Source organism: Gymnoscopelus braueri, assembly GCF_963280865.1.
Source record: "Gymnoscopelus braueri genome assembly, chromosome: 1".
NCBI classification, from domain to species: Eukaryota; Metazoa; Chordata; class Actinopteri; order Myctophiformes; family Myctophidae; genus Gymnoscopelus; species Gymnoscopelus braueri.
This window is the reverse complement of record NC_137603.1, coordinates 40,213,721-40,226,220: the sequence shown is the minus strand read 5'-3', so window position 1 is coordinate 40,226,220 and position 12,500 is coordinate 40,213,721. Positions and strand designations below refer to the sequence as shown.

General features: G+C 45.9%; 1 protein-coding gene across 2 annotated transcripts in view; it reads left to right on the top strand.

The window, feature by feature from the left end:
• Positions 1 to 12,500, top strand: part of adamts17 (ADAM metallopeptidase with thrombospondin type 1 motif, 17) — a 104,883-nt gene that overhangs the window by 45,534 nt on the left and 46,849 nt on the right. For both annotated transcript variants that reach the window (XM_080437812.1, XM_080437811.1), the window contains exons 12-14: positions 3,025 to 3,170; positions 5,430 to 5,596; positions 7,620 to 7,747. In XM_080437812.1, coding sequence (XP_080293938.1) covers positions 3,025 to 3,170; positions 5,430 to 5,596; positions 7,620 to 7,747 — 441 coding nt within the window. The remainder of the gene's footprint in view (positions 1 to 3,024; positions 3,171 to 5,429; positions 5,597 to 7,619; positions 7,748 to 12,500) is intronic.

Here is a 12,500-nt window from a genome sequence, read left to right as displayed (position 1 = left end):
TTTCTTCACCATGATACTGTTTCCAATAAGAACAAAAATCCTATGTACTTATTTGACTGGGGTCACAGAGGGCTCTCTACTTGGTCCGCACTTTTTTCCTCTCTACATCTCTTCGCTGAAAATAACTGATCTAAGTTCACAACACGTTATGTTGTGACCAGCGTGATCTAATATGAGAGTGACGACACTAGCGTCGACTCCCATTGTAAGAATAGAATGCGGAAATGCTCGTTGTCTCCGCCAGGCCGAAAGGCATGGCGAGAGAGTATGTTTTCGCCCCTGTCCGTCCGTCCGTCCGTCCGTCCGTGTGTCCGTCCGTCCGTCCGTCCGTCCTGTCTGTGTGTTACCACCAAATCTCCGGCACCGTTGGCCCGGTCGCTGCGAAACTGTGCACACACACTCCCTGGATGCCAATTCAGAACCTCTGCCTCAAATTTTTCACATGGGCCTGTTATAGCGCCACCAGGAGGCCGATTTGTGCAAAACCCATTTTTTCCCATTACTCCTACAGTTTTTAACCAAACCTCATGCAAATCGGTACACAGTATCTCTATAGTCATGTGATCAACCCTGATCTGTCCGATTTCCCATATTCCATCCTCATTGGCTAAGGTTACCATCCAAAGTTTGCAGGATTGGTCCGTTTTGAACAAACTGCCTCAAATCATGAACGCAGCTTTCCATTTGCATAAAATTGCACACGCACATTCCCAATAGGCCGAGGAAGAAATGGCACTTAAAACTTTTCACATCAGCCTCATGGTGGCGCTATAACAGGTCGATTTGCATTTTTAACTATAACTGCACCGATCTGCGTGAAACTTTGCACGCCTACTCCCTAGAGGCCAAGGAAAAACATCTGCACTGCATTTTTCACATCTGCTTTTTACAGCGCCACCAGGAGGCCGACTTATGTCAAATACATTTTTGGATATTAATCCTTCAGATTTGATCCAAACATCACACAAATCGGTACACAGAATCTCTATAGTCATGTGATCAAGACGCATCTGTCCGATATTTCATATTCCGTCCTGATTGACTAAGGTTGACTTCCAAAGTTTGCAGGATTGGTCCGTTTTGAACAAAATGTATGAAATCATGAACGCGGCGTGCGATTTCCGTGAAAATTTGCACGCACATTCCCACTAGGCCGAGGAAGAAATGCCACCCTTTTCACATTGGCCTATTATAGCGCCACCAGGAGGCCACAATAACTTACCTGACCTGGCGGAGACCTGTGCTCCGAGGAGCACTTTTTCTAGTTCTATCTCAAAGAGGAAGTTCCAATGTCTGGAACTAGCCCATAGCGGCCGGCTTTGCGGCGAGATCAAAGCCTGTCATAACACTCTCTCTCTATGGGTCTGGTTGTGACGTGTTGTTGTGAGCTTGTAGATCTGCTTTTTTCACCAAATGTTCACCCCAGAATAGGGTTCATGTGGTCAAGCCTGATTTATACGTCATCGTACGCAGCTTGCCGAAAATAACCGATCTACGAGCTCACAACCTATCACGACACGGTCGTGCGATGAATTATAAATCAGGCTTTACACTAACTCCTAAATCGTATGGTCTTCCTATCCCCAAAAGCAAAGCCATCACACATAGAGTGCTGCCGCTCATTGAGGCACAGGACCCGACCTTCCCCTCAATCCATTCTTCACATGACTAACCTGGAAATGGGACGGTTTGTCAAGAGCTTAGTCCGCTCTGCCATACTGTCACTACACCAAATACCCTGTTGAATGTCATGTAATGCTGGTTGTTTGCTTGTATCTTGTATGGATGAATAATGTATAGTACTAGAGGTTCGGGCCGCTGTGCGGGGCTACCGTCTAGTAGCCTGTAGACGTTCATTGCAACAGCGGTGCGCGGAGGCGAAAGCGAAACGTGACTTTGTCTTGACGGAGAGAGCATGGTCGAGTGACCATCAGTTTGTATTGAGAGAGAGAGCATGAGGACCCGTATGAGAGTAGACGCTGGAGACCCAGACACGCAAACAGCTTGGAGACGCAGACAGACAGCCACGCATGCGCGCGACTCTCTATTGTATATTAGGATATAGTGTGTGCATGCATATTTGTAGAGGCACTGCACAGACTGTGGCAATAAATGTCCTCTCGAAGACAGTAAAGAATCTGACTCACAAATAGACGAAAAACATTTTATTTATAAAATGTAAATACATGTGTGAATATTATTATTTGATCTTGGCGTTCAGGTTCTGCTATACATTACTCTCTGCTCGGTACATTAGCAGACAACCATTTAAGAGCAGGGAGCTATGTAAATCTATAACAACCCCCCCCCCCCAGAGGAAAACAGAACCTTTAGGGAAAGCAAAGTGGTGGTGCTGGGTTGGTGGAGGGGGGGCAAACAAAGCACATACAACGTTAAGTGGCTCAAAAGCGGTACAATGAATGAAGTGAGCTTAAATAGACCGCCAATTTGGTTAGCTTTTGACACGTCCCATACGGTACATCGCCCACATAGTGCTGCACATGCTTGTAAACCACCCGAGTGTGCTGTATCTGCCTGAACTAGCTCACAGGCTACGCATCATTTAAGATGTAACTAGGACAAACAAGTCTTTTGAGTAAAACTTGTACTGTAAACCTATTGCCGCTATTGCTGTAACCACATGTGAACGGGTCCGTTTGATTATTGGCATATTTTGATTAGTATAAAAGTAGAGAAAAGGGCCGCACACTCATAGCCACGATGCAGGATTTATTTAAATGAAAACCAACGTTTTGACCTGGAAAGATATTTTGATTATTCCCAGTAATAGGGTAATTAGTGTGCATGTAAATGCAGTATGTCGCTATGCTGTAAGTTATTAAATATTCGGTGTATGTTTGTATATATTAGCAGGCACTCTCTGTGTGGGCCTTTGTATTTTTCTATATGCATGCATGCACATATGCTCATAATGCTCTGTGTGTGTGTGTGTGTGTGCGTGTGTGTGTGTGTGTGTGTGTGTGTGTGTGTGTGTGTGTGCGTGTGTGTGTGTGTGTGTGTCAGTGGTGCAGGGCGGGGGATTGTGTGAGTAAGACGCCCATTCCCCAGCATGTGGATGGAGACTGGAGTCAGTGGTCCCAGTGGAGCATGTGCAGCCGGACCTGTGGTACTGGAGCCCAGTTCAGACAGAGGAAATGTGACAATCCTCCGTAAGTGATCTGACTGCATGCGTGAATCTGTGTGTTTATTGTTTATTGATCCCCATTAGCTTCCACCCATGTGGTAGCTAGTCTTCCTGGGTTCCATGGAACAAAGATTAGACACAGACAGCTACCTATAATGGCGGAATTAGTGTGTATCACGTTATAATGTGATATGTATCACGTTATGTCGTGATAAGTGTCTTGTTAAAACCAGAATAAATAAAAATCTGGTTTTAACAACATATATACCACGTTCTAACGGGATACGTATCTCATCACATGGTGGCAATACGCCTCCATAGAATATTTATTCTCCACAGCCATCTAACCATTGGCAGAAGCCATTCGGAATCTCCAAAGGGGACAGGGAACATAACATTTTGTTATATGCGGTCAATGTGCTCTTACCTGATTCCTCAATAAGTGCAGTATTGTCAGAATACAAGTTCAATTTAGGAAAATCAATGGCCCTGCCCCTAAATATCTGTAACGAAATGGACTTGAGTCACACTCGTCTTTCCAGGTGACAAAGACAGGCTATAAATATCTGGGTATATACAGTACATTACCCCTAATCAGAAAGATTCTATATCCTCTAATTACGTGCCTGATTGCTAAGACAAAGCAGGATTGAATTAATTGGCCAGCACTTCCAAATCCCTTGCTTGGTAGGATTACGGTAATTCGTATAAATATTCTACCTCGATTCAACTACCTACCTATCAAATCTTCCCTGTCACCTACCACACACACCTTCTTTAAGAAGATAAATGCTTCTATATCTAAGTATATTATTGGTCTTCGTAGATAAAGCAAATTGCTGGTCGAATGGACAAAATTCATTGTAAGTTGAGTCAGAAACATTGTCACCCGAGAATGTTAAACCCCTTACAGTTCATTCACAGTACACAATATACAACACACACAAGCTGATCTACAAGTTCACAAAGCACTTGTGAACTTGTTGATCTGCTATTTTTGGCAAGCGACACCGTCGCACGATAGAGAATAAGTTAAGCATGAATCACGCCTATGTCATTATGCTGTTACCACAGCAACCAACGCAGATACAGTAGGTCGACGATGTTTGAATACACAAATCCGATCTGTGTGGACAGTCAGTCCTAAAGATCTGATATGAGAAACGCATCAGACTTGTCTGCAATCTGAACAAAGCCTTGAGTGCGTTATTGTCAGGACACAGCAGACATGGGGATGCAGATACTGCATCTTCAGAACATTCCATTGAAATCTAAATTGGTGTTAGTGATGAGAATTGGATTAACAGTTTTGTCATGTTTCTGCGAACATCATGATACATTTTTTCATCCATAATCCCCCAGGTCATTGGTGTTGTAGCCATTACTTTTATTACCCTGATATAGACAACTGTCACATCCAGCTGGACCCCTCTGCAGCAAACACCACAGTTTCATTTAGTCGCTGTCGGGTGGAAACCTTGTATGTCCAAAGCCGTTACTTTTCAGGAAATGTAAAACAAAGTGCATCAAATTTAGTTATTATTTAGTCACAAGCTCTTGTTAATACTTTTCATTGGTTCAATGGTTATAAAACTAAATAATATATAAATATGGCAGGTCTACAAGCTCACAACGTGTCACATGGCAACGCATTTTTGCTACTTTTGTGTGACACTGTATAATGACCACGTATGGGATTCATTTATGAAAATATGGAGAGATACAAGTTTTCTGCACGACAGCAACCATTTGTATCTTGGCAGAAAGAGCGGGGAAAGAGAGAGACAGATATATATATACTGAGGGAGTGAAGGAGAGGGGAAGCGATAGATGACAGATGAGAAAGAGAGAGATGGCAGATGACAGTGGTAAGGAAGGACAGTGAGTTCACCCCAAGCACACAGCAGTAATCAGCAGTATGGAGACGGCTGAAGAAAGGACAGACAGAACATAAGGGAGGGGAGAAGAAAAGCAGTGTCCCTGTAGTAGTAATGTCTAGGTTGAGTTTCAGTGAGTTCAACCACCCAAGCCCTGTCTTGAAAAAAACCTGTCACTTAACTGATGGGACTTTAGAGACTTTTAATGGCAACTACTGTACATGGGAACCACTGGTTCCCAAGGCTCCTTACTTACTTACAGTGTGTGTGTGTGTGTGTGTGCGTGTGTGCGTGTGTGCGTGTGTGCGTGTGTGTGCGTGTGTGTGTGTGTGTGTGTGTGTGTGTGTGTGTGTGTGTGTGTGTGTGTGTTTATGTATTTGTCCGTGTGCTCCTGTACCTCCATGCAGGCCTGGGCCGGGTGGGCGCCACTGTCAGAAGACCAGTGTGGAACATAAGGTGTGTGAGGGTCCCCCGTGTCCCAAAGGGACCCCCAGCTTCAGAGACCTGCAGTGTCTCTCATATGACAGACATGCCAGCAAAAAGAAGATCTTTTTGACCTCAGTGATCAATGATGGTGAGAGAGACATACACACACACACACACACACACACACACACACACACACACACACACACACACACACACACACACACACACACACACACACACACACACACACACACACACACACACACACACACACACACACACACACACACACACACACACACACACACACATGCACGCATGCCAGCTATGTTCTATGTACAGTGCATGAGAGCGGAAAGGGTTGGTGACATAGAGCTGTACCATCAAGCTGTTTGCATTAGATCAGTCTGGTAGTGATACTGGTGGGAACTTTATGTTCACACACACACACACACACACACACACACACACACACACACACACACACACACACACACACAGGCCAGTATGAGCAGCACACCTGCAAGCTTTAGCTCACACACACTTTTAAATCATTTCTGAAATGACACGGCGAGTGATCCGCTCATTCACGTTATATCACCTTAAAAGTTCAATAGTTTTTATCAGCGCCACCTCTTGGAAAACAGTCTGTAATGGTGAAGAAAAGAGTATTTCACCTCTGGAGCGAGTTTATACCTTGGCACCGCGTCAAGCACGGTTAAGCAAATTAGCTCGGGTTGATCGAGGTCACTGAACAGTACTGTATTTTTTACTGCACAGTTGCGCTGGAAGCCAACAAAACCCAACTGGCTGCAACAGAAGCAGACTGAGTCCCAGACTGTCCTCGTGATCTTTGACTGAGACGTCTCCTCTCTTGTCTGCCTTTCATCTCCAATTTCCAAGCGAAACAGATCGACGTCCGTTCAACCGGATGCTCCTTTATTTGACTTATTAAGCGGTGCTGCCAAGTGGGTCACTGTTGTCAGCTGACCGGGGGGTGTGGGTTCATAGCCACATGTCCTTAGCGGCAGCTCCTCCCATGTTGGGCCTCTGCGTGTTCTGCATTTTGATCAGAATCCCGTCTGATTCATTCTCAGCGGTTCACATTATTACAGCTGTTTGCCAAATGGTCCCAGACCTATTATTTAAAAAAAGAAAAGACCTGTGTTTTTTTTCTTCCCCCCAACAGGATGTCAGTGTGTTTATGCGAGGGCAGAGTAAAGGTCTCTTTCTTCCCTCGTTCTTTTCCTCCTTCTCTCCCTCCTGACTTCCTTCCCTACTCCCTTCCCTCCCCGGTTGCCTCAGAGTCATTTGAGGTCAACATTATTAAAGGCCCAACCCGCAATTGCATTTTTTTCCCACCGCAGTCTTGCATTGCTGTATGTTTATTTGAAACGACATTGTGGAGTAGAGAGTTATTATCTGCCGGTGGAGCTGTGCACGAACTGTCTATCTGCTGTTTGAACATACTGTGTTATTGTGAACCTTCAAATGGCCGTGTGACTTGGGGAATGGGCCTTTAACTACTTGAACCCCAGCATCCCTATTCTGGGGGTGGTGGTGGCGGGGTTCGCCAAAAAAAAGCAGATCTTCAAGCTCAACTATATAAAGTTGCTTGTAGATCGGCTATTTTTGGTGAAGATATTTGGTGTAGAGGGGAAAAAGTACAATTTTAACTGGAAGTCAAGACTAGAGGGTGTAAGTGGTTAAGCTTTGTGGGTCAGCCAATGACACATACAGTTCCCACCAGTATCACTACCAGACTGATCTAATGCAAACAGCTTGAAGGTATAGCTCTATGTCACCAACCCTTTCCGCTCTCACACATAGAACATGTGTTTTTTTTCGTGGTAATGACCTGACCTCGTGCGTGTGTGAATGAGCTTTCCTGACATAGGCCAATTTTTGTGAAAGATTTTTGACAGCTATGGGAACAAAAACAATGTGATTTACTGTGGCATCACATGGTTAGGGTGACTTGTGTCAAGGTTAGATCGGTTATGGCTAAGATTAGGGGACACAAATAGATGCAATGTCCCCAAAAGCACGCGCATCTGTGTACACATACAGTATGTGTTTGTCTTCACAATAATTGCCTGACCTTATATGTATGAATATGAGTGTGTGTGTGTGTCCATTCATGCTTGTGTATGTGTGTGTGTTTGCAGAGAAGCCGTGTGCGTTGTTCTGCACCCCCGTGGGCCGAGACTCCCCCGCCCTGATGACAGAGAGAGTGTTGGACGGAACGCCTTGTGGACCGTTTGAGTCTGACTTGTGTGTCAGCGGCAGGTGTCAGGTATACTGTATAGACGTATGCACACACACAACCTTACACACATTATCTGACTATATCTCTCTCTCTCTCTCTCTCTCGCTCTCTCTCTAGTTATTTCCAAACTGTTCTGTTCAGCTGGCTAGGGCACCTGGCAGGCATGTGAAGGTTGGGTTTTAATTGGCCAGTGAGCTAAGCGGGGTCAGCCCAGTGTTTCCTGTTGGTGACCATTGACTGTATTTATAGCAGCACTCTCTGAAACAGAGGATGAGAGGGTAGAAAGAGAGAGAGAGAGAGAGAGAGAGAGAGAGAGAGAGAGAGAGAGAGAGAGAGAGAGAGAGAGAGAGAGAGAGAGAGAGAGAGAGAGAGAGAGAGAGAGAGAGAGAGAGAGAGAGAGAGAGAGAGAGAGGAGAGAGAATAGGTGGATGGAGGATGGATGATGAAAAGGGGAGAAGAGGGAGGACAGAGTGGGGAAGGAGGGGATGATCAGAAATAGAACTTAGGAAATGGAGAGATCGCTCTCATTTCTGTCTCAGTGAGCGATTGGATGGATCAGTTTGCAGGGTGAGAAGGACAGAGCTGGTGATGGTGTGGAGAACAGATTGCTCCATCAGCCGCCTCACTCACTGGCCCATCAGTCAACAGCATGGTGGCAATAATACCGTGATCCCTGACCAAATGACTGTCTGGATCACCTCCTGAGTGGCACACCGTTTGACAGACAGACAGACAGACAGACAGACAGACAGACAGACAGACAGACAGACAGACAGACAGACAGACAGACAGACAGACAGACAGACAGACAGACAGACCAGCTGTCTTACCAAGAGTCTGATGACTGATGATTGGATTGAAAGACTAACATTTGCAGACTAACTGACCAACTAACTAACTGAAAGCATCGACAAGCCCATTGACTGACAGAGAGACTGACAATGACTTATTCTGATGTAGCGATTTTAGGAAAGTCTGGGTGTTTGCAACCCGTTTACTGTTTGGTTGTTCCACTGAGACAGAAACCTCATCATAATACCATGGATACGAACCCAGCGGGCGACCTGCGTTGTGAGTAATCACCTGTCTTTCCCCCGTGCTGTCTGTGTGTGTGTTTGTCTGGGCCGTGCCACACCACGATAAACTCAAGGTTGTCCTTTAATCTGACAGTTTCATAACACTAGAATCCTCCTGTTTAGTTTAGTTCTTGAAAATGGTTTAGTTGTTGAAAATGGAAATGTTGACCTACAAATGGCAGTCGTGATGGTTGCATGGTTGGGAGCGAGACTGGGACATGGAGTGTTTCCAGGCTTCGTCCCCAGAATGGGGTGGGGGGGGGGGGGGGGGGTTGAGGAGTTTATTTGGATCTGCTGTTCCTACTACACTCTCTGTCTGCCTTTTGTGTTTTATTTGCGAACGCTGGATGCCAGTACATTTAGGAGGAATTCCCCCTCCTTCTGGCCAAGGAAAAGAGAGAGAGAGGGAGAGAGAGAGAGAGATGAGTCCAGAAAGTCAAATATGGATGCAATTATTATGACGCACATGCACTCGCAAAATACTCACTTTTTACATTTTGTTAATGACTCATATATCCTTTACTGTGCAAGATCACTCGCAATCAATGCAAGTGAAAAGCATGTTGTGTGCGTGTGCGTGTGCGTGTGCGTGTGCGTGTGCGCGTGCGCGTGCATGTGCGTGTGTGTGTGTGTGTGTGTGTGTGTGTGTGTGTGGGGGTGTATTTGTGTGTGTGTGAGAGTGAGAGTGTGTGTGTGTGTGTGTGTGTGTGTGTGTGTGTGTGTGTGTGTGTGTGCACGTTCGCGCGCATTTGTGTGTCTTGAATGTGAATGGTGTTACAGGAGATGGCTGTCTTCTAATGCCTCCCATGTGTTACAGGCTCCTCCTTGCTCCCTCTCTCTTCACTTCATGACACACTCTGTCACCCGCTGGCATGTCTGCTTTACTGTCTAACTACTGCTCCATCTGTCTGTCTGTCTGCCTGCCTGTCTCTCTGTCTGTCTCGTCCGGTCATACTGTAAGTCCAACTGAGGTTAAACAACAGTGTCAGCCCTGAGACGTCTTTCTCTGTCTGTCTGTCTGTCTGTCTGTCTGTCTGTCTGTCTGTCTGTCTGTCTGTCTGTCTGTCTGTCTGTCTGTCTGTCTGTCTGTCTGTCTGTCTGTCTGTCTGTCTGTCTGTCTGTCTGTCTGTCTGTCTGTCAGAGTTAGGGTTGTCCGCGAAATTAAAACGTTTGATAACCAACTAAACAGAGGTCAGCCTGAAACCTGGATCCCTCCCTCTCTCTCTCACTCTCTTTCTTTCTTTCTTTCTTTCTTTCTTTCTTTCTTTCTCTCTCTTTCTTTCTTTCTTTCTTTCTTTCTCTCTCTCTCTCTCTCTCTCTCTCTCTCTCTCTCCTCTCCTCTCTCTCTCTCTCTCTCTCTCTCTCTCTCTCTCTCTCTCTCTCTCTCTCTCCCACTCAGGTGAGAGATGGAGTGATAGAAGAGGCAAGTGAGAGAGCGGGTAGAGGTGAAGGGGTGGTGGGAAGAGGTGTGAATGTTTTTCTAAGACAAGTGTGCAAATCTCTGGAATGTGATGAAAAAGGCAGCTAGAGGAGACGCACGGAGAGCAGAGGAAGCAGATGGGAGAGAGAATATATTCAGCTATGAAAGCTACAGTATGGAAAATACACTGGATCAGCTGCACGAGGGCCCCATCACCCCACATGGAGCTATCAGGCTTCTGAATCAGCACACAGCTCTGTGTGTGTGTGTGTGTGTGTGCGCGTGTGTGTGTGTGTGCGTGTGCGTGTGCGTCTTTACACAAAGTATTCATAGTCTGAATCAGCAACAATCCTGTGGCCCAGATTCTCATGAATCAGGAGTAGCTTGCAGTGTTACTGAATCAGGAATTCCAGACGTACCCTCCCAGGGCACGCACGCACATTCATATACACGCCTCTGTAGACCTAATACAGCTCACTGGTCACTGCGGCATGTTTGTGTGTCTGTGTGTGTGTTAACTGTGTTTGTGTATATTTTTGCAATTATTAACTGTAAATATGCTCACGTGTCTATGAAACTGCATGTGTGTAAACACGTGTACACGTGTCTGTAAATATGTGCGTGTGTGTGTGTGTGTGTGAGACGTGTGTGTGTGCGTGTCTGCAAGTCTGTGTGTGTGTGTGTGTGTGTGTGTGTGTGGTGTGTGTGTGTGTGTGTGTGTGTGTGTGTGTGTGTGCGCACTCGCTTGTGTGTGGGGATTTGCAAGTGTGTGTATATGGCCCTGAGTAATTGGAGTTGTTTGTTAGACGCCAGCTGATTCAACTCAGTGATAATTTCTGGAAGGGATTAGGAGCTCTATAAACACAGCGTGCGGTTTGTGTTCATGGAAACCAGAGAGCAGCGCCGTGTTGCTGCCCCGGCCGTCGGCTAGCATCACAGACCCTCACTCCCTTCACCACACAGACACCACACTACACACAGACCCTCACTCCCTTCACCACACAGACACCACACTACACACAGACCCTCACTCCCTTCACCACACAGACACCACGCTACACACAGACCCTCACTCCCTTCACCACACAGACACCACAGCCACACTAAACATAGGACACTCCCCTCACCACACAGACACCGCACTACTACACACAGGAAAAATTACGCTTCTTTAAAAGACTGTTTGGTTCCACAAAGAACTATCGTACTGTGAGCTTGTACACAGGCCCGGCACTAGCCGACAACGTCGGGGGCGGGGGGTAAATTTATTTTTACCGACAGCAGCTGAAGGTCATGTCTGTCTGTCTATCAGTCCCTCCTGGTACACACAACACCACTGACCACTTTCTTAACACGTACAGGAAGGCTTGATGCCGAAACGCTATTAATGAAAAAGTACCAGAAGGTTTGTTTTTTTAACTGGCAGTCTTGACTTAGGGTAGCCTGGTAAACCCTCCCTCCGGAAATCTCATTTCCATTTGATTTCAGGAGTGAGTCTGGCCTGATCCGCCTTTCTGCAATATTGGCTGTGTATGCCAAACGGCCGAGCCTATCAGCGTCGTCGCTCATTGTTCTGTGATTGACAGCTTACGTTGGCCAATCAGGTGGCGAGTTCGAGTGAGCCCAAAACACGAACGGCAGCCATCTTTTTCTTGTGCGGCCAATTCTCCACTATTTTTTTACTTCAAAAAGCTCTCTAACTTCTATTTTGAGGCACGGAATTTACTTATAAGATATCGTTTGGATAGAATTTAGTTGTTTAACTTCATATATGTGGTCAATTAATCATGACAAAGCCTATTTAAAAATAAAAATTTAGAGAACCGGTAGGGGCGGGCAGTGACACCATTGTATCCGAAAAAGGCAACCCATTTTGGGTATGGCTGTCTCAAAAGTCTCGTTGCGTCACATTAAGACTGGTGAACTGCTGATTGGCTGAAGGGGAAAAATTATCATTGGCTGAAGGGGTTGTCAGTCAACGGTATTACTCCCGCCCAACTCCAGCACAGCCAATATTGCAGAATGGGCGATAAGGCCAGACTCACTCCAGGAATCAAATAGAAATGAGATTTCCGGAGGGAGGGTTTACCAGGCTAGACTTAGGGGGCGAGATGGTCCGGTCGCCGCGCCTGCTTGTACATCTGCTAATTTTTACTTGCCAACGTACAAAATTCGGATAAAATGGCTAAAATGATTTTAATGCTGTATTAAAAAATTTAGCTGGGTGCCCCATGGAACCCCCCCAAGGACCCCTGGGGGTCCCTGGATCCCACTTTGAGAAACA